Source organism: Cygnus olor, chromosome 1 (assembly GCF_009769625.2).
Source record: "Cygnus olor isolate bCygOlo1 chromosome 1, bCygOlo1.pri.v2, whole genome shotgun sequence".
Taxonomy (NCBI): domain Eukaryota; kingdom Metazoa; phylum Chordata; class Aves; order Anseriformes; family Anatidae; genus Cygnus; species Cygnus olor.
This window is the reverse complement of record NC_049169.1, coordinates 55,636,705-55,658,583: the sequence shown is the minus strand read 5'-3', so window position 1 is coordinate 55,658,583 and position 21,879 is coordinate 55,636,705. Positions and strand designations below refer to the sequence as shown.

The window sequence follows — 21,879 nt, the reverse complement described above, 5'->3', positions numbered from 1 at the left end:
CATGGCTTGAATTTTAATTCCTTAACTGTGGTTTTCATTTAAACAGAATTCACACTTCTTGTGCTACTATTTGGATGGAGAAAGCTTTATGCAGGTCAGGCTTAGCAGCAGCAATGCATCGTTAAGACTATATTCACAATGTAAACTAATATTTTATTTAATTACTGTTTGATTTGATGGCAATGAATTTTCCTTGCCTTTCCTCAAGAATGGTGATTTAAAGGAGAGCTTTCAAGTACAGCTCAGCAGAAGACAGAACAAACAGCAAAGTTCAGAATCTGTTGAAGAGATCATCATATCTTATTTGCTGAAAAATTGGTCTCATTTCTTGGAAAGTGTTTAAGCAAAATGTAACAATGAAAAGTACTTCCTTCCCTCTTCCTCTTAACTGCATGATGTCTGTTCAGGCGCCTAGTTGTTGAACCAATACTATAAATGGGAAGGTTACAGATAGTAAGTCACACATGTGCCTCCAATGATAAAGATTGTAACAGCACAACTGTGAGAAAAACAGAGCACAGGGTTATTTGAAGGGCTAAGACTGTGGGTGTCCCACTGGCAGTTGCATTTGCACCAACTTCCTGTGAGTGATAAATGAGAAAGCCAGATATCCACTTTCTCTGAAGTACCTGCTTTGAAGACTACTCAGTATTCAGGTAAGGCAAGTGTATTACTGTGGAGAAGGAATTGGCAATGAACCCTCTCCCCTCAAACAAACAAAGGATTAAAAGCTCTGTGAATCAAGTTGTAAAGTGAAGAAATAGAGGGACTGGATCTCTCAGTTCACCAAAACTATATTGTTGTTAGTGGGAGTAATAAGAAAGATAAGAAAGTATTTCCTTTATGATACCTTAATTATTCAGTGGAACAGAGGGTGTACTTTGAATGGATTGGAAGGGTGAATCAACATGGATAATTAATTCCTTCTCATAACACAGGGATTGTTTCTTTTGAGGTGAAGGAAGAAGGTTGAAAATCTTGTCATTAGTTCCAAACAGCAAGCTTTGTCCTTTTCTCTGGTGAGGAGGTGGAAACTTTTCTCCTTAATAAATTATCTCCATATCAAGCTACTCTGAAAGATCACTTCAGTGTTGATGAAGAGGTAGTTTGTGGCCAAGAGAAGGCCCAAGACTTTTCCAGCTAATGAGTTTTGCTTCCAGCTATAACAGATGACAAAGAAGGAACTACAGTAGCTGTTAAGTATGCATTTGAGGAAGAACAGCCGGTGATGCAGGGAGCTGTTGCTTGACATAGGATCATGCTTGTGTGCAAAGGTGTGAAGATGCCAGAGTTCATCAGTCTTCTTCTGGCTCCATGTTTGGTCTGGGGAGCTGAAACAATGCGAGGTGAGTTTCAGAATCTTCCCCCCCCCGCCTTCTCCCCCCCCCCTTCTTTCTTTTCTATCATTGTTCTTTTTCTTTTAGTCTGACATTTCTCCACCCTCCCTTTATTTTCTACTTTCATGTTGGTGACAGAAAGAGAAGGAGACTTTATGAGTGTACACATGTGGTTACCAAGGCTATACCAAGTACTCCAGCTGTATATCAATAGCAAGGTTGTGAATGGTATTTAGGCAAGACCCCAAATTTCATGGGCCAAACAATGTTCAAAGTCTATTAGTATTATTTAAATTGAATAGTCATGAAGTTTCACATCTGACTAGGCCTGACTATTACCTTCATGAACTGTGACTTTGCCTATCCCATTATTAGATACCTTATTTGTTTATACCAGAAAAATTCTTTTCCAACCTGTGATATTTCCCCAATGGCTCTTTGTTATGTCTGTTGACTTGTCCTGCCTCCAGGTGATACTCTCCTTTTGTTTAGAGTTACAGTGAGGGCTGGCTGCACCCTTAGGGAGAGGGAACTGAGAGCCTGTTGGTAGCACAGCTGGCAGAGCAGAGGCTGTCCCACAGCACACCTGTGAAGTGAAGAAATTATTCATTACTCCAAGTGTTAGAAGTCCTGAGATTGTATTAAATAAAAGGTCTTGAAAAACATATCTGTTGCACACCTATCTTTCCACAGAGAGACACATATCTGGTACTTGGGAGAATTATGCTGTCTTGCCTTACATGTGATTCGCAGTACTAAATATATACCATGGGCTCTCTGCTCTCTAAGCTTTGTCTCCATGAAGACTGAAACAACCTTTTATTTTCATCATGTTCCACAATTTGGATGTGAAAGTGGGCTTGGCTTGGCCACAGGCCTTTCTTGCAAGAATAGGCACCAGCTGCCCCAGGCCTGCTAGAAATTCCTCAACAAAGCTCCACCTTGCATAGAGCTTTTTCACAAAACAGAGAGGGAAAGCAGGTTCTCTGCAAATTCACCTACAAGGTATGTTTGTTTACTGATAGAGGGATGCATATTTTTCACCCACTAGATTTTTGAAGAATGTTTTCCTTGTCAGGAAGCTTTCTCCTTTCTATGACTTGAATGTCACTGTAGCTAACTGGAGAGGGTATCTTTCGCTTTTGCACACAACTTCCTAGAGGCATAACTCTTCCTAAGACAAGTGGGCTTGCTAGTTGGGCACGTGAAAGTCTTCACCCTGACAGCAATCCACAAAGGCAAAACTGAATGTCCTGCTTGAGGAGGCAATAATTAATCAATAATGATAAATAATTTTATCATTATGAAATGATAAAACTCTCATATCTTGCACTTTATGCCTTTCTACTGAGACATCTCTCGATTGTTAGAAGGGCAGTGAATTGGTAAGATCATTTGTTCAGCTTTCTAAAAAATCTATATAGTATTTGAAGCTGTTTTTCTAAACATCTCTCAGATTCTTTCTGTCTTTAAGATTTACACAAGGCAATATTACACTGGCTAGTCCTTCCATCCACCTTAGACCCTTGTTTATTGAAAAGTCATGCTGAGATTTACCAAGAACTAAGAATTTTGCTGGTCGTAGGGCAATGATGCTGAAGTGAGTGCTCAGCTAAATGAATCTCCATTCAGCACTGCCCAGTTAGTCTTGGTACTCTCATTTCCTTCTACTGGGAATATCAAAGGATCATTCATAGGAGAAGGCAGGCTTCTTACAGTGGGAGCTGTTCTTTTAAACTTTCTGTGTTATAATCACACTTGCTTGGTCACCTTCCTGTCTGTTTTGGTATTTCATGGAGCATCAGGCCTCTGCAGTTCAGGAAAAGAAACAGAGGTAAAACCTGAAGTCTTAGATCATCTCACTGTATCAGAGTGGCTGTGATCCCTGCCTGGTGGATGGAGAACAGAAAAGGAAGGATGTTTTTCATGTTTTAGTCAGTGTTATGAAGGCCTTTTGCTTTGAAGGCACAAAGCCCAGTGAGGCTTAAAAACATCCAGCTTAAGACTTTGTACTTATCTTTTGAATTAGAATATTTCAATACATCTTGCAAATTAATTTTACCAGTTACAAAAAAACTCCAGCTTTTCTTCAGAGCTTGTAGACCAAATTCTTATTTTTATTGCATAACCATTTTGATTTGCAGACAACAGGCAGAGTCAAAAAGTTGAGGCTTTCTCAGTCCTAAGACTCACAATAAAATTCAGATATACGGCAATGTAATGAGAGTCAGCCCTACTCTAAGAGCAGCAGCTGCTGTTGGAGACTTCTTGCATTCAGGCTGTCCCATGAAGGACTAAATCTTATTTGTGAAATCTGTGCAGTGTGAGCTGAACTACATAGGGAATATTTTCAGGAGACCTCACAGCCCTGCTCCTCACTTCTTTTCTCTGCCTTCTGAAGCACAGTAGCAGAATTTGTGTTCATTTTACCATTTTCTACTACCTGCTTTATGCCTCATCTGTTTTCTCTTTTCAGAGAGCATCCCAATGCAGACTCTACACTGCTATCCTCACTACAACTCTCTTACAACTTGCACATGGATGGAATGCTCAGAGGCTCATCAATTCCTGAATGTGACTCTGAACTTTAACCACAGCCATGAAAAGTAAGTGACTGGCTGGTGTTCTGTGAAGAGTTCAAAGGGGCTTGGCTGCTGAACCTAAGAGATGGAGCGGGGCAATAGGGTGATGGCCTGAGCTTGCAGCCAGCATAGTATCCAGCATGCAGACACCAGTGTTATGTCCAGGCTGGGGAGAAAGTTGGATCTGTACAGGGTAAGGAAGAACAGGAAGGAAGCAAAGCATGGTAATCGAGTTGTTTTCATTATCTTTTCAATCAGTCTTCCCTGCTTTTGCTGTGAGATCACAGGTGCAAAATATGGCAAGACATGTTAATTATTGCACCTGAGTGGAGAAGGTAATGCTAGATGCAATGGTGATAACACCTAGTTAGTATTCATAGAAGGCTCCTTCGCCTTCCTTATGTTGGTAAGAAGTAGTTACTTTGAAATAATTTCTGCAAAACAAGCTGTGAGAAAAACAGAAGTTGTATGCGTTTGTTTCACTGGGTTTCCTCTCAGAGATACTGGGTTGCGTCTGTCACTATCTTTTTACTGCTTCTGCTTCCTTTCAAGAAAAGAAAGAACCATCGAACATGAGATTACAAGGGAGAGGAAGGGCCAGAGAAAGAGGAAGATAAAGGGGAAAAAGAAAAAGAATAGACAGCAGAAGCAGGGATGGAGGGTCAACAGCAGATAGATTGGAGGGTGCTAAGAAAACATGTGAAATGAGAATGGGAATAAATTGTCTTGGTTTTATTTTTGAGAAAGAGCTTTGAGAAACGTTTATTCATGAATTGACCCAAAATCTGGTGAAGTCAATGGACAAAGTTCCCTTACAGTCTATAGAGTATTGAATCACATTGAATATTTGAGCAATTTTCTATGCATTGAAATCTACAAACCACAGAAGTGTTCCTGTGACACAATGGACTCCAGAACTCTGCCTGGAAATCTTTTTTTTTTTTCTTTTTTCTTTTTGTAGGATGACTGAAGTCCCAAAGGCCTCTCAAATATTGTGTTCCAACTGCTAGCTGCATGTCTTTGCCTTACTTTCTTTGATTTCTCTAGTGTAAGTAAGAACACTGAGAGTGACCGGGATCAGCCATCCATCCATATCCCCAAGGAAGTCCACAGCCAGGAGCCAAGCTCACAGTCAGCAGCATATATCACCAGGCACAGATATGACTGTGTCATAACTCAAGCAGGGGCCTGAGGAGCTTAAAAGCAGCTTCTGAGTGAAAATGAGGAAGCCCTCAGTCAGGCCAATTCCAACTTAGACAGCATCAAAGCTGGTCTTGACCATACAGAACCAAATCCCTGGAGGGGAAGGATGTGCTCAGGGCTCAGACAGCTACCAACCCAAGACAGTTATTGTGAATGCATCTTCCCCTTAGGAAGGGAAGGGAGAACAAACTAGATGTGCTTGATATTAGAGAAGAAAGCCATAATTTAGACCATCTGTCAGCATCCTATTCAAATACTCATGCCTTTTATTCTGTGTAACCAGGAACAAAGAAATGACCTGCACATTCCACAAAGGTGAAAACCACACTAAGTGCCAGAACTTCACAATGCACTGGGTGTGTCAAAGCCATCTGAGAGCAAGTAATATAGAAAGGTACAAGTTTAAACCTGACCTGAACCTGCAGGCAGAGCTAAATGTCTACTTGTTTCAGAATGGTAAGCATGAGCCTCTAGGTCTTGTCTCTGTTCCTGAGTATTTAAAAGTTTTGTCAGATGAAGATGTCATTTATGTTTTGAATATCTAATCCTAAAAAGATACAAGAACATAATACTATGTATGGGTGAATAATCAGCTAATGGGTAAGGCTCAAACAGTTGTAAATGGGGTTACATAAAGCTGGTGAACAGTCACTAGTGGGGTTCCCCAGGGTTCCATTTTGGCACCACTTCTCTTCAGTGTTTTAATACGCGATATAGACACAGGACTCAAATGCCTACTAAGTTTGCAGATGATACTAAATTAGGAAGAGCTGTTGACTCCCGTGAAGGTAGAGAGGCCTTGTGGAGAGGCCTTAGTCAAACTAGAAGGCTGAGCAATCACCAACTGCATGAAGTTTAACTAGAGTAAGTACTGGATTCTGCACCTGGGAAGGGGTGACCCTGGCTGTATGTACAGACTAGGGAATGACAGACTGGAGAGCAGCCCTGCAAAAAGAGATTTTGGGGGTTTTGGTCAATGGTAAGTTGAATATGAGTCAGCAGTATGCCCTGGCAGCCAAAAGGGCCAGCTGTACCCTGGGGTGCATCAAGCATGGCATGGCTAGCTGGTTGAGGGAAGTGACTGTCCCGCTCTGCTCTGTGCTGGTGGGGCCTCACCTTGAGCAGTGTGTGCAGTTTTGGGTGCCACAATGAAAGAAGGACATAAAACTATTAGAGACCATCCAAAGGAGGGCTATGAAGATGGTGAAAGTGTCTAGAGGGCAAGATGTATAAGGAGTAGCTGAGGTCCCTTGGTTTGCTCAGCCCAGAGCAGAGCAGGCTGAGGGGAGGCCTCATGGAGGCCTGCAGCTCCCTCACGAGGGGAGCGGAGGGGCATGTGCTGAGCTCTGCTCTCTGGGGACAGCGACAGAACCTGAGGGAACTGCATGGGGCTGAGATAGGGGAGGGTCAGGCTGGGTGTTAGGAAAAGGTTCTTCACCCAGAGGGTGGTTGGACACTGGGACAGGCTCCTCAGGGCTGTGGACATGGCACCGAGCCTTCTAGACTTCAAGAAGCATTTGGACAATGCTCTCAGACAGATGGTCTGGCTTTTGTGGTCCTGTGTGGATCCAGGAGTTGTACTTGGTGATGAAAATGTACATAGGTCAGTCAGCCCTTAACCTGAAACCTGAGTGAGAGTGAAGTTAAATGGCTGTAAGGCCATTCTACCACCTTCAACTTCAGTGCATTTTGGATAGACAGAAATGGCTGCTCCTGACCACAATAGAAAAATGGTACTAGACCTTCCAGCTTACCAATGCCTTAATCAGGGCAGCGGGGAGATATCAAAAAAGCCTTCAGTTATAGCACAATGGTCTCTAAAGTATCCTCCCACAAAAAGCTGTTATGGAGCTGTGCAGGAACACTGCTTTCCCTACTTTCCTATTCTGTTCAGGAATATACTACCCAGGTCTAGTACAGTTTGCCTTTTGTGCTGAAAACTAGTAATGGATTATTTGCAGAGCTGAAAGAAAATTGTTAAATGTCCAGATCCTATCATTCAGAGAAGGTCAGCTAGGTGTTTTCGTCCCCTCTTCATGTTCCTGCGCTCACTATCTCACGTGTTGCACCTTTACCTTCCAGTTCAGCCCCTCCCGCCACAAAACCTCTCAGTCAGAGAGAGTTCAGGAGACTTCTTGCTGACCTGGACAGCAGCTGAAGGAAGCCAAGGGCTGGGCAATGCACTGGAGTATGAAGTCACTTATAAGCGGGAGTGGGAGTCCTGGGAGGTAAGAGTGGAAGAGCTGGGCTGTCCTGACTTGGGCGGCACCCTTCGGGGTGGTTGAGGGCTTGTGGAAAAAGCTGTGCAAATGAGTGGCATTTCCATGCTCAGGCACTAGGAAAAATAACAAATGCTGTTTCAGGTCAGGTGGAAGGGGCCCCGTTTCTGTTTGCAAGTGACCTTCCCGATGAAATACCATTTGTCGTGACTTCAATGCAAAAATCTATGCTCCACTGAAAAAAGCACTGCACTTGGGCTTTGAGTTGGAATTTATTTTACCCTGAACCCCTCCCAAATGAAATTAAAACGCATTTCGTGCGTAGCCCATGGGAGGGCTCATGTGGGAGAAAGGTAAAATACATCTGAAACCATGACAAGTGTCTTGGGCAGATTCCCACACAGTTCTGAGCTGGGCAGTGCTGTGACCCTTGCGTAGCCAGTGCTGGAGCCAGCCAAGGTTCTGCAAGCTGCAGGAGCTGGTCCATCTGCTGGGCTGGGTTGGAGCTGGCCATGCCTGTGCCTTGCCCTTCCAGCGCCATGCTGGCAGCATGCAAGCAGAAGCCCTGTGCAATGGGAGTGAGGAGCGCTACGTGTCAGCATGTGCGTCACCATCACATGCATGGGATTGCTTGGAGGTGCGTCCTGACAGGCACCTCCTTGCTCCTTCCCTGCCTTCTCTCCACCTCTTCTCTGTTCCCGATTTGTCCTCCCTGCTAACAGAAGGCTGCATCGCGCTTGCTCTCCAACACCACACGTTGCCACCTCAGCCACCTCGTGCCAGGGAGCCGATACGTTGCCCGTGTGCGAGCCAGAGCGGAGCAGGCCAGAGGCTTCTCTGGGCCGTTCAGCAAGTGGAGCACGGATGTGTCCTGGGAGACCCCCGAAGGTAGTGTGGGTCAGAGTGGGGCTGTGCAGGGGTGGGACAGCTGGCTGAGAAGCCAGGGCTGGGGGATGTGGTTTGGCATGATTCTGGAAGAGCATGATGGGGTGGCCCTTTCTAGTCATTGCTTTCTCTCGGGAAGCCCCAGAAATGGGATACTCCATCTTGCCTCTTTCAGAGTGTTTGGCATTTCCATCCCATTGGACAGACCTTGTTCACGCAGACCCAGACAAAGGCTTTCACTGCACTTTCCCTGTCACTTAGCTTGCTCTGATCTTCTGTGTAGGCCAGGAACGCATTCAGCCCAGGAACCTTCGCTGCCTCTTCAATGGTGCAAATCTTCTGACGTGCAGCTGGGAAGTGAAGAAGGTGATCACCACCTCTGTCATCTTTGGCTTGTTCTTCAGGGCCACTCCAGCATCCGCGTACGTGATCTGCCAATGGCAGAGTGCCCATGCCTCTCCCACTGAGCTTGTGCTCTGTCCCATTCCCGCTGATCTCAGCACAGCCTCCTTTCTCCCCCCAGGGAAGAGGAGTGCTCTCCCGTGTACGAGAAGGCCTTGCCCCACATCCCCTATGTGGTGCAGAGCTGTGCGATCCCCGTTAGCAACATCAGCAGTCAGAGCCGGTACCACGTGTCTGTCCGGACCAAGACGGAGGAGAAACTGATTGAAGCCTACAAGAACAGTGAGCTGCTGTGTCGTGTCTCGCTTCTGCTGGGAGTTTTCTGGGAGGGGTGGCTGTGTGGGCAAGTGGTGGTGAGGAAAAGTGGGTGGGAAGGAGAAAAGCTGAGCTGGTGAAGAGAGGGTCTGGACAAGGTGGCTTGCAGGTGTGCAGTTTCTCAGTGTCACTTGCTGCTCTCAGGATGGTGGCAGTAGTGGAAACTGCTGTGCAGAAATCCTAGAGCTCTTCTGTGAGCAACTGTCACCACACTGAGTTCCCTGCAATCAGAATGTCATTGTCCTTTGCCATTGTCCCAGGTGACAGGGAGCTGTAGTGAGAGGTGTTTTTTGGAAGTGTGTCACTGTGTGATTTTGCAAGAAGCTCGTGGAGCTCTTGGGGTGCAGTGTCCCCTGGAGCACTGGATGAGGTAGGACTGCTCTGCTGAGTGAGCTGTGCCAGGTGGATTGTCTCTGCCTGCATGCATCTGGAGGTACCGGTGCTGTTCTTTACAGACCAGAGCCGGGGAGAGCTCCTGCATTGTTTGAAGTTACCAAGTTAGTAGCTCCAAGAGAGCTGAAAGTCTCTGGGAACATGGTGGATGAGTATGGACTTTTGAAATATCATTTCACTGCTTTTCTGCACTGAGGGAGCACCATCCAAAGGATCGTTCGTAGACTTTATGTTCTTCATAAGAACGTGACTATTTTTCTGACAACACTTGGTTCCATTGGGTTTTAGTACTTCTTTTCTAATTTAGGTAGATGAGGTCACAGTTTGTGCAGATGTGTTTTTTGTTTCGCATACAGAAAAAGCAATTTAGATGTTTTCATTTAATTGTATACCAAAAGAAAAGGCATAGAAAGTTGATGTTATGAAATGAAACATTGGTTACAATCTGTAATAGAAAAGTCAGCTACAAGTTGAGATGTTACATTAGGATTTCCAGATTATTACAGAAGTAACTTCTGTAAGCTCTCCATAAAATCAGTGTAAGTAGTTTTGTTGTTCTTGTGTTGTTGGTGGTGTTTGGTTTTTTTGTATGTTTTGTTTGGTTTTGATATTCAGATAATTTCATGGATTCAGTTTAGTACATGGTGCCATCTTGGAGTTTTCAAAGCAAAGTTAGCGTAACCTGTAATAGTAATATTACCTGTAATAGCCTATTCAGTCAGTTACGCTTACAGAGAAGCATAGCACGGAAAGCTGATCATTTATGAAGTTCTATAATAAAAACAAACAAACAAAAAACACAGAGGAAGCTTCTGTATCTCAAAGAAGTTGAGGGAGTCTGAGTAGTGCTCTGAAAGTGTGCCTGCACACTTTCTATAGTGCAACAAGAGTAGAAATTTGAAACAGAAAACATCGTGCACTTAAGTCCACATATGTGCCCTTGGAAATGATCACATTGTAGGAAACTTACCAAGAATATGCATAAGAACTGAAAAAACATCTAGAGAATTAGTGGAATTTACATGCTGGAATAGGTTATATAGATGTTGAACAAAGACAGTGACCATAACAACATACTTCAGCAACTTTTCAGAAGCAACAGATGAATATCAAAAGATGAACAAATCAGTTTTTAAACTCCAGATCTTGGAAATTTGTAACAACTGGTGTTGAAGTGACTATGCCTTCACTGCTCATGGCCAACAAGTTCTCAAGCAAATCACATCCACACTGTGAAGACCGTATTTGTTGCCAGGTTGAAAAGTCTCTCAGAAGCACTTAGGCCTCATGGCGCAAGACTATTTAGCACCCACCAGTCTTGCCTCTTAGGTGTTTCACTCATACAGTGTAACCTTTCTAATGCTTTCAATGTTAAAAGACACTCTAATTGTTTCCCTAGAGCAGTTTTACTGATCCTTCCATTGATGATCTCATGCCCATGGCTTCTTTTTGAAAGACCATGATGGTACAATATGACCAAGCACATGCCTAGAAATAGAGGCAGCAAGCACACATACTGACAAAGTTTTTGTAAAAAAATAAATTAATGTGGAGTCTGGAGGAAACTGTCAAGCAACTACTGCTGAAATAAAACAAAACAACAGAAAAACCCACCCAGATACTTAAAAGCCATGCAGTGTGTCCTTCCTCACAGGTGTTAGATCTCTGATGCCACAGGTACTGAAGAAGTCAGCATCTGTACAGAAGTCAGACTAAAATGATGCAGGAGATGGCTGCAGTCTGTGTAGAGAGATGGTGATACCTTAAAGAAGTTCCTGGGACACGGATTATATATGGCTTTTGCAGAGCTTTTTTCACAGACTCATAAATCAGTCATCCACAGAATGGAGAACATTTAGCCCAGGCACATGCTCAAAGCAGATTATTTAGACGGGGTTGCTTACAGCCTTGTACAGTTAAGTTTTGAATACCTCTAAGGACAGGGATTTCACCCCCTCTCTGGGTCCCTGTATCAGTGTTTGACCACTCTCATGGTAATATTTTCCCCCCTCTTATCTTGAGTTGCAACTTGTATCCATTGTCTCCAGTCCTTTCACTAGGTACCTCTGAGAGGAGCCTGGCTCCATCTTCTCTACAACTTCCTATTGGTTAGTTGAAAATAAGCGGATATTCCTTAGTGTGTTTCCTTTATTAGGCTAAACAAGCCCAGTTCCCTCTGCCTCTCCTCATACGACATGTGATCCAGCCCCTTCTGAACATCTTTGTGCGCTCCTCCAGGACTGTCCCCAGTTCATAAATCCTTTCTTGTACTTGCTAGTATATTTTTAAGATATCTAAAATAGTGTTAATACTTCAATTATGTTGCAGGGTTGTTAGATTTGGCTGAGGATAGCAGGTATGAAAAAGCGCAGCTTTCTCAAGAGCTCAGTGAAGCTGGTTGTTATGCTTGCTTAGCAAGATAATGTCAGGGAAAAGCCATTCTGTGAGGTACTAGTTGAAGCACACCTGCATCTTTTGAATTTTAGAGATTACTGAACAACCTAGTATAGGAAAAGGAAAAAGATCCATAGGAAGGAAAGGAGTATTCAGGAAGGTGATGCCTGATATCAGAACTGTTTCTTCCAGTCAAGGTGCTACCCCCAACAAATGTAACAGTGACAATGAATAAAGATGGAGATTATGAGCTGAGATGGATAAAGCATACGCTTAAAAAACGGTGTTATGAAGTGCTGTACTGGAAAACCAGCCAAATGGAAAAGGTAGGTAATGTAACACATGGGACCGGGGGCATCCTGTGAGCAGTATGGATGGGAAAGTTATTGCTTCTTCCATGTTTTCTTCTTTGTATTCCTCAGGTTACCAGAATGATTATCAATGATGAGCCTTACTTCCTACTGCGGGAGCTGGAGCCATCCACAACTTACACCATAAAAATGCGTGCAAAGCCACATGGTAGTGAGGGGCTTTGGAGCGAATGGAGTGAGGAGTTCACCTGGAAAACTGACAGTGGTACATTTCAGTTTGTATTCCCTCCTGTGCAAGACTGTAAGGGAGTGGCAGGAAAAGCAATCTGATGCTTAGGAAAAGAGTCCTATCAGGTGGGGATGAAGTGCAGGACAAAGTATTCATAGGCACAATGAAGCCAGGTTTCCTCTTAGTCCTCTTGTTGGCTGTGTCTGGTCTTCTGTTCTCAAAACCATGGGAACATGGAAAGCAAAGCTTCATTAGGTCAGGGCTAGGATCAGGACCTGGGAGTGTGTGAGAAAGCTGATGACAGAGGAGTTTTCAAAGGCTGGCTTAGAAATAAAAAGTTCTTTCATTTTCAAAATGTCTGATAATAGTTTTGGCTTCAAGATTTAGAAGAAATTTGTGGTGGGTCGCTTGGTTTTAATCTTCCTGGGCACACAGGAATGTGTAAACATGCACACACATGTGCATACATGATCTGTGTATCTCTGGCACAAGGTATACTGAATCTTAAATACTATGAGGATGAAAAGGGGGCCAGTGTGAAGTCAGATAAACTTGTGGATCAGCCAGAGGTAGGGGTGTTTATGCATGTACTCAGTAACTCTAGCAGACTGAGCTCTGTTGGAGAGGAAAGCTGTTGAAGCAGAAAAAAAAAAATACTGAGGGAAAGATGTAAGTAAGATATTCAGGCCACATTTGGTTTCTCCCACTTGGTAGGGGATCCCAGCAGTTAGAAGGCCTCATGTTCACATCCTGTGCTGTGCCACCTGCATTTCTCTGATGTGCTTGCATGGAGAGTGTCCAAAACGCAAAACCTGTTATGGGAAACAGCCCCTCTGTTGATGCCTCCCTATTTCTTTTTTTTCTCTTTCAGTTCTGTCACCAGTGCTTCTACCAGTGATGCTGCCAGTTCTCATCATCACTTTGCTAATAGTTGGTTATTTCAGCTATAAGTATTTCCTCAGGTAGGTTTTCACCATGAGGAGAAGATTTAGCAGTGTGTTGGCCATGGGAGTGGAATAAGGTTGTGAGGCACTGCTTGTGCAAGTGGTCTGTGAGAGATGACCCTTGGTGTGCAATGGGCAGCCTGGTGAGTGTTTGTGTGCAGGTGAGAGTTGGGTGGTGGCCTGCCAGGGCCTTAGCGGTGCCTTGCTGAGCAGAGCAGCATGCTGTACGGCGCACAGTTCCTTCCCCTTGCAGCCATGCTGAGAGGCAAATCTTGAAAACTCTGTGTTGTCGTTGTTGTTACAGGCAGAATAAATTGTGGGAGGAAAAGATTCCAAATCCTGGGAAGAGTCTGCTGATCCAGAGCTACTTGGGGGCAAGAGGGACCTGTACCTTGCAGGGTGTCCCTGCAAGTACAACATGGAGTTATTCTAAGGTAAGAAAAAAGAAGGGAGGGATGTAGTGGGATGACTTACTGATGGGGAGCTTCCAGACCGGGGTCTGGGCTGTCACTGAACAGGCTGCTATCCTGTTCAGGAGGAGTACAGGGTCTGGGTGAGCCTCATGAAAGCCTTCACTACAGCCTTTGATCTTGTGCCTATTTTCCAACTTTGGTAGCCAAGGTGTGAGAGTTGAAAAGTAAAACCATCTCTCCCCTCTGATGCATCTGGTAAGGCATGTCATCACCTGCCTCCAAAATGCCTCCCATATTCCTCATACATGAAATCTGTTGTCTCTAAATTAACTTGGCCTTTCTCTGTTACTAGTTAGGTTGTCTCCTGACTCTTTTCAGTGTTGCCTGCCCCTCTTCTATAGTCACTGCATGATTACCTCCCTCTACACTCTCCTGCAGTTGCTGGAGGTTGACTTCATACTGTGAGAGATGTATTTCCTCCCACATTGTACTTTTCCTGGACATGGACATGGACATTTTCCTCCATGTGGGAAAGGAGAGGGCAAAGAGAAGTGTGCAGTTTACACAGTGTTATCTTTGGAGGCACTTTTAAAAGAAATGGCTTAATTTTCCTCCATCTCTCTCCCTCACCCATCTCTTGATTTCATCTGAGAAGCCTATGCAAATCTTGTGATCCAAACAAGTGATATCCCAGTAGGTGGATATCACCAAAAGAGGCATGGCATGAAACACACTTCGTTTTACTAAAATAGTGACTGGGTTCCTTCCTGGAGCTGACTCTTGCATGTTGCAGTTTCCCACTATCATAATTCCACAGCCTTATCTATCTGTGAGTCTCCCCTGAAACCACTGGATTTGTATTTGATCTCACATCTGTAATGTCTCTATCTCCTCAAGGCAATGCTGCTAATCTCCGTTCTACAGACAGAGCTCGTGCTATTTTTGACGATTTGTATTATCTTCTACTTAAGCTAATTGACTTCCACCTCATCTCTGACTCCCTGCAGTGTAAGTCAGTGATGCAGATCTCCAGGGAAGAGTGGTCTTTACAAAGATTAACTTCTCGTTTACCTCTCCAATCACAACATTTTTAGTTTTTACCCCTATCATCTCTATAAGCCTCACCCCCTACCTTGCAAGTCCTTCTGTCCCACTTTATAGTTTCCCCTTCAGTGGAATGCTTGGTCTTGGCATTGCTTTTGAGACCACATGGTGGGCTGTCATGGCCTTCAGCTAACTCTTTATTTGGCACCCAGTCATTCTCAGCCCCTTATTCAGTCATCAAGCAGTGTATCTCAGGCATGCATCCAGTCAGCAGCTGATACAGGGGAAGTGTGGTAGGCCAGACTTCTTCACATGATGCTTAGCTGCATGTTTTGCAGGCCCTGATAAATCGCCCTTGCAGATCATTTATCATTCTAAAGTTCCTTTTGATTGATTTGACTATTGGCAGACTTAATCAAATTCTTTTCCTGTCCACACAATAATCAACACTGGTACAAGGTCATCCCGCATGCTAAAGGGCATCACAGTAGCTTTGTTACGTATTTCATACCCAGCTTTCCATCCACAAGTGCTGTCTGCTCTTTGTCTCATGGTTTTAAGAGTTTCCATCCCTGTAGTGAATTACCTTATCTTAAATTTTGTAAACATCCCAGCAATTCTGTTTCTCTGGCCAGCCAGCAGAGGACTGTCATTTTAGTCCTACGGGTGAAATACTGCCCAGAGTGTCCTCATCTGGTGCTGATTCAGAGTAGGCACTGCATAAAACAGTAGCTTTGTGGTTATTCTGAACCTGTAGATGCAGCAGCCCCTGATTCCTATGCTACATAAAGACAGCTCAGGATTAGACAACATGGAAGTTAAGGAACAGTCTTCTGGAGGACAGAACATATTTTGTAACCACAGCAGTGGGATTGCTTCTGCATTACCATCTTTTGTGACTTGAAGATCAGAGAAAAACAGATCTCAGCTTGTTTTGACTAGAGAATGAAAGTTGAAATGTGAAGAGGATCTGCAGATTGGAGCAAGAACGAAGGAGGGAAAAGCTGATAGAAAATGTTAAAATGGATTGAGGAGGTACGAAGGTGCCAGGAATACATTCAGACTGGCGGCTTTTAAGCCTGTGTCAATCCATTACAGATGGCCTGTAGCAATGTTACTGCTCTGTTTAGGTGGGGAAATGGCACAGCCCTTAAAATGAGAACACCAAGGTCATTTGGACAAAAGTTTGAAAAGGCTACTTTTGAAGTACGGGTTGATAAACTATTAAAACTAATTATATGGGTTAAGTGCCTGGAAGCTCATTCTTATCATAAATGTCCATCGCAGATGTGCTACTAGCATGCTTGTGCCCATGGCGCCTGTCTCTTCCCAGCCTTAGAGTGATCTCTCTTTCCTCAGAAGTGTTAACATTTTCATGTTCTTTTTTCTTTCCCCAGGAAGCTGTCAGCCAACTGCCAGCCAGCCAGGTGGGCTTCAGTGGGCAGAACACTTCTGAGGGGGTGGAGGAGATTAACTGCCTTCAAGTGCTGGATGGGTAAGTAAGCAGCCCACTCCTGACTCCTTTCTTGAAAGGTTCCTTACTAATCTTGGGGAAGAGCAGACTGTGCATAGAGTCACTCACTGAGAAAGGGAGGACAAAGAATTTTCACCTATATATTTTGCAAGTCTGCATACATCTTCCGAACATCTACAGAAATTGCAATGAATTGCTGCATCTGCAGACTTTGACTTCCCTGGCTGGATGTCTGAGGATAGAAACCTGCTCTATTTCTTTCTATGCATTTCCTTTGGAAATACATTTCAATAAAAGGCATTGACTACTGGGGTGGATTACTACTTGGCTGAATTCCTCCCAGCCCACCTGAGCATAACCTCCATCATGTGCAGACATGCGTATTCTCTTACCTCTTCATTCTCTAGAAATGACGTACTTGCTGGTCCTTGAAGCAAAGTCTGACTTTGAAAGTGGAGGGTAAACAAAAAGCTGTTTACAGTGGTCCTGGCCTGTGTGAGGCTGATCAGAAATAGCTCCAAATTGTCCATACAAATTTGTGTCAGGTCTTCAAAGATGGAGAAGTGACCATAGTGCTCTGTTCAAGAAATTATCCTAGGTTTCACAGCAACTGGGGGGAAGCTGACAAAAATTAAACAGACTCTTAGGTTTTGTGACTATCTGCTTCCTAGAAGAGAGGGTCAGCTTTTTCCAATAAATACTTTTCTAAGTCATGTTAGGGGAAGATGGCTTATGTTTGTTACTGCTTTGAAATCTTACCTTGCCTTCTCCTTTAATCTAACTTCCCATTCAGTGCTTGTAAGATCCTTGAGCCAGAGGCCCCTTATTTTGAAGAAGTAACTGTAAAATATCACTGAGAGGTCTAGAGCTGCATAAATGCTGATGCTAGCAGTCACACTGCCTGAGTCTATACCGCTAAATAAATCAGGGCCAAGATGTACTATCAAGCTCTGTCTTGTAACTGCTCATGCTGCTTTGTTGTCAGCACTCTCCTGGCCATGGTTTGGCCTGTGCCAACTAGTGCTCTCCAAGGCAACATCCTGGCACAGTTTGTGATAGCACAGGGCAGTAATCATTCCCAGTAGGCGACACAGAAATGACTGTATCAGGTTCAGTGTCCCTCAACAGTATTCTAGCAAGTTTTGCACCCAGGCCCTGCAGTTTCATACTATGAATACAGCTGTAACACAGCACTCACATTACATTGTGTACATTGAAATGAAAAAACAAACAAACAACAAAAAACACACAAAACACAAAACAAACAAACAAACTTAGCTGTGTTTTAGACTGCAGGGACACTGGGGGAGACCTGGAAGGCAACCAGGGCAGTACAGTGTGGATGCAGCCAGCCTACATCATTTAACCTGAGGGCCAAAGAATGGTCCCTGGCTCTATTTTACTTACAGTAAAAACACAGCCTTTCTCAAAAGGTAAATGCTGCTTGCATGACTTGTAATTGAGCTGGAGTTGGCAGTAGACAGTTGGTGTCTTGCTGTGGCACAGGAAAGGCTGAGGCTTGCATCTTCTGAGGAAGATATAAGAGATGTGGCCAAAGATTCCTACTAGCTTCCTGGAATACAGTGCGCCCCCTTAGAGCAGCTCCTGTTTGTACGCAGAGATCACCTTAGAGAGCTGTCAATTAGACAGCTGTCAGTAGCAGCTAAATCCTGTGCTTTTCACCAAAACAGGATGATTAAGAACAGTTCACCAGAGTTCCATGGAGCTAAGCCTGTGACAGAGAACGTTTCCCATGGTACACTGGATCCGCAAATCTGTCAGACTTCTGAAGTGCCACATAAAACCTCGGTTTCATCAGCTGCCCTTGTCTGCCCACTGAATAAGAGTGCAGCACTGTCTGGCCTGTTGGCCAGGCTTCCGTGCAAGAGTGCTGCTGATGCAAGTACTGCTTCCCAGACAGCAATCACTTGCTTCGCTTTCAATGGTCCATACTTGTACAGCCCAGGGATGTCCTCTCAGCCTGAGATGCATCAAACTCTTCAAGAGGACCCAGTGGGAAACCAAGAGAAATCAGTGTCCCTTCAGGGGCATGAGTCTGTTCCCAGGCACCACGGAGGCAAGAGGAGGAGGTCCTCAGCAGCCTTTCCTGCTTCTAGATCAGAAGGAAATTATGCAGCATCTCAATGATGAGAAAGAAGTCTCACCACTCCCCCCAGCTGGTGGGCAAGGCATGAATGTGAAACCAGAAGAGCAGAAATCTCCAAAGGCTCTTGGCTGTGCCACGTCCCTTCAGCAGTGACCCTCAGAGTGTATCACCACAGACAGCCTCTTACTGCCATCAGCCAGTGACTCCACACATCTGCCACTTGCCACCCCATGAGTTTGCTCCTGGGAAATCTGGTGTCACCGTCCCAGTTTCAGGTCAAGCCCCATTCTTTTTTTCCTGAATCACACCTGGATGCATTTGGGGACTGCCTTGTTGTTTCTTCAGGTCTCCATGGACCTTCAGAACCCACAAAAAATGTCCATACTTATTTCTTGAAAAGGAACCAATTTTTCTGAAAAACTTGTGTTGGAGAACAACATAGTTATGTTGTTCCCCACACTACCATGACAGTTTTCCTCCACTGTGGAAAACTGCTACCTTGTTCCCTGCCTAAAATCCAATGAGAAGGTGCATATCAGTCAGAAAGATCCCTAAGTAAATAAGTGTTGGAAATTCATTATAAGTATCAGATAGTTTATACATGGTGGAGGATCTATCAGCGGCAAGGAATAAAATGTACAGAGTACTGAGGTCATCCAGATCTCCAGAAAACTGAAGGTGTTATAGAAATGAAACCAGCCAGCTTTGAGATTCAGAAAAGCCTGCTGGAGTTGCAGGGGTCTTTGACAACTAAGACAAAGTTTTCAAAAATTATATTGTTGTAATCCCATTTGCTTTCCACAAATGCTACTTCTCCTCTGCAGCTTCTAGTCCAACATGGTGAAAGATCCCAGGTGAGCCTACCCCTTTCTTAGTTACATTACTGCTTTTGGTAAAAGGGGCAGGCCATAATTCTCATGTACCTGCATTTATATAGGCTTGCTTCACATTCCACTGATAGATATGATTGGGAGGGCAAGAAGCCAGATTTAGCTAGGGCTCCTTTCTAAAAATAGGTAATCAATTTCAGCTCAAGCGTCTCAGGATATAGGAAAAGAAAGTGATTTTGCTTGGGCACATAATAAGCATGGATAATCAGTTTTCCTGCTCAAGAGCAATGAACTCAAGTGTTTAAAAGAAAAGGAATGTTATTAAAAGGGATAAAATGGCAACTCAAAATAAGCACTGGGAGGCCTATTTACTAAAGCTAGCTATATAACCTGAAAAAGTCATGGTGATGTAGCCCACTCCCACATTTTACATGGATTCGAGAGTCCATTGTTGATGTGTAAGAAAACATTGGAAAATGTTGCTCCTAAACCTCTCTTCACTGTTCCCAAGTGCAGTGTTTCCACCTCTGATGCTGGGTCACTGCTTTTAGCAGCTTTAGCCCAAGAAACCTTGGTTCTGTCTGCAGTCCCCACACTGCCACCTCAGCATTTCAAATACTCAGAAAGGAGCCAACTGCAAACAAACCCCAAAGACAACCCTGAGAAAACTACCTTTTTTTTTTTTCCTTTTTTTCTTTCTTTTTTTTTTCTTTTAAATTTCTTACTTCATAGCTTTTTTGTTCTACCAGTATCAACAACACAGGCAATTCCTAATGCTCAAAAAAACCATTCTCTCCTACTGGATACGAGTGTTTTAAATACCTTTCAAACACAATTGCATTTCAGTCTCAGTGCAAAAGACTTAAATCCACTGAAGTCACTGCACTTGCACCCTCTTTGTTGTGATCTCAAGTCACTTCAAACAGCTCTGGATTTCCCTTTTATCCCATTATAAGCGGGATCAGCAATAAGTACTCCATTCTTTTAGGAATTTTGGGCTTACCTCAGGATAGATGTAGCTCTGAATTTAACTTTTATTGTAGTGCAAGCTTTACTGCATAAAGGAATGAATTTAATAGCAGGATGAAGACTTTGATAAGAGTTTTTGCACTATCTCCTGTTCTTACAGTTACCATTTCTTTTTCAAAATCGCTTGCAGTGGAGATATCAGAGATTGGAATCATTCAGGATAGCACAGAATAGGCAGAAGTCAGAGGGCTAAATGAAAAGAAAAAAGGTTGGCTGGAGAACAGGAAATCTTTTTTAACAGTGATATCCTGCAGAATAATCTGTTTCTCAATTACAGGGATGCATAAACCTAATCTAGGAAATATCCTTCACTGCAGGAAAAACTAAAAGATAGGAGAGGGTTTTAGAAACTTAGAGGCAATTGGTCTCGTCTGTATCAAATTGCTATAGTATGATGTATAGTGAGAACCATAGCATAGTGTAGAGTGAGAACCAGCCCTGCAGGCCCCAAGGTGAGTGCAGAAGGAGGGCAGGAGGTGCTCCTGGCACTCAGCAGCAGTTTCCCTGTGGCCTGTGGAGAGGCCCCTGGTGCAGCAGGCTGTCCCCCTGCAGCCCATGGGTCCCACATGGAGCAGATCTCCATGCTGCAGCCCGTGGAGGAGCCCCCGGTGGAGCAGGTGGATGTGGCCTGGAGGAGGCTGCGGCCCATGGAGAGCCCCCGCAGGAGCAGGCCCCGGGCCGGAGCTGCAGCCCGTGGAGAGGAGCCCACGCAGGAGCAGGGGGTCTGGGGAGAGCTGCCGCCCGTGGGCGACCTGTGCTGGAGCAGTTTGCTCCTGGGGGATGGACTCCGTGGTACGGAGCCATGTGGGAGCAGTGCATGAAGAGCTGCTGCCTGTGGGCAGCCCCCGCAGGCTCAGTTCGGGAAGGACGGCATCCCGTGGGAGGGACCCCACGGGGAGCAGGGGCAGAGAGGGACTGTGAAGGAGCTGCGGAGGCGAAGCGTCAGGGACTGTGCGCAGCCCCCATTCCCCGTTCCCCTGCGCTGCTCAGGGGGAAGACGTAGAAGAGGGTGGACTGGGGGGAAGGTGTTTTTGGTTTGCTTCTAGTTCTCACTGCTCTAGCTTGTTACTAATAGGTAATAAATTACATTAATCTCCTTATGCAGAGTCTGTTTTGCCTGTGACAATAGTTGCTGAGTGATCTCCCTGTCCTTACCTCAACCCTTGAGGTGTTTTCATCATATTTTCTCCCCCTTTCCCTTTGAGGAGGGGGAGCGAGAGAGCAGCTGTGGTGGAGCTCAGCTGCCACTGGGTAAAACCACCACATATGATTATCTATGTTTCAAGTGCATTACCTGTTTATAGATGACTGAAACAGCTCTTAAATAGCTATTTTAGTGAACGATATATCTACACCAGAGAAGAACCTATTTTTTTTTTTTTTCTGAATTCTTGTATGCCAGATAAAACATTGGCTCAGAGCTGCCACCCAATGATAAGACCTGGCAAAGTCACTTAAATACAGACTACCTACATTGCAAAGTGCTGAGTTCAGTGAGACTATTTAGAAGCGAGCAACTAATTTCTCACTGCATAAAAAAGACAGTGAAAGGATATTTCCCTCTCCAGTCCTCTTCCCCAACATCTGCAGGGCCAACCACTCATTGCCTTGCCTGTAGCAAGGTCTTTTACTTAACAAATGACATTTGTTAACCTGTTAACTTTGATTTTTTCTTCTTCATTGATTTTCTGCTGATTTATCAACTTGAATCATTTCAGTGTGGGCAGGTAAGTAAACAAGCGGGAGCGAAAAACAGCTGAGAGGAGAA

At 44.3% G+C, this 21,879-nt stretch overlaps 1 protein-coding gene across 1 annotated transcript; it reads left to right on the top strand.

The window, feature by feature from the left end:
* The first annotated feature begins 481 nt into the window (after nucleotides 1-481).
* On the top strand, nucleotides 482-21,210 carry LOC121063882 (cytokine receptor common subunit beta-like). The gene is made up of 14 exons (XM_040544799.1): nucleotides 482-656; nucleotides 1,161-1,346; nucleotides 3,814-3,943; nucleotides 5,406-5,578; nucleotides 7,205-7,350; nucleotides 8,064-8,229; nucleotides 8,510-8,648; nucleotides 8,750-8,910; nucleotides 11,923-12,056; nucleotides 12,153-12,306; nucleotides 13,142-13,232; nucleotides 13,519-13,648; nucleotides 16,069-16,166; nucleotides 17,837-21,210. Exons 2-14 carry the CDS (start codon nucleotides 1,259-1,261, stop codon nucleotides 18,291-18,293), a joined length of 2,067 nt encoding a protein of 688 aa, XP_040400733.1. The 5' UTR covers nucleotides 482-656; nucleotides 1,161-1,258; the 3' UTR covers nucleotides 18,294-21,210.
* Nucleotides 21,211-21,879: the final 669 nt, after the last annotated feature.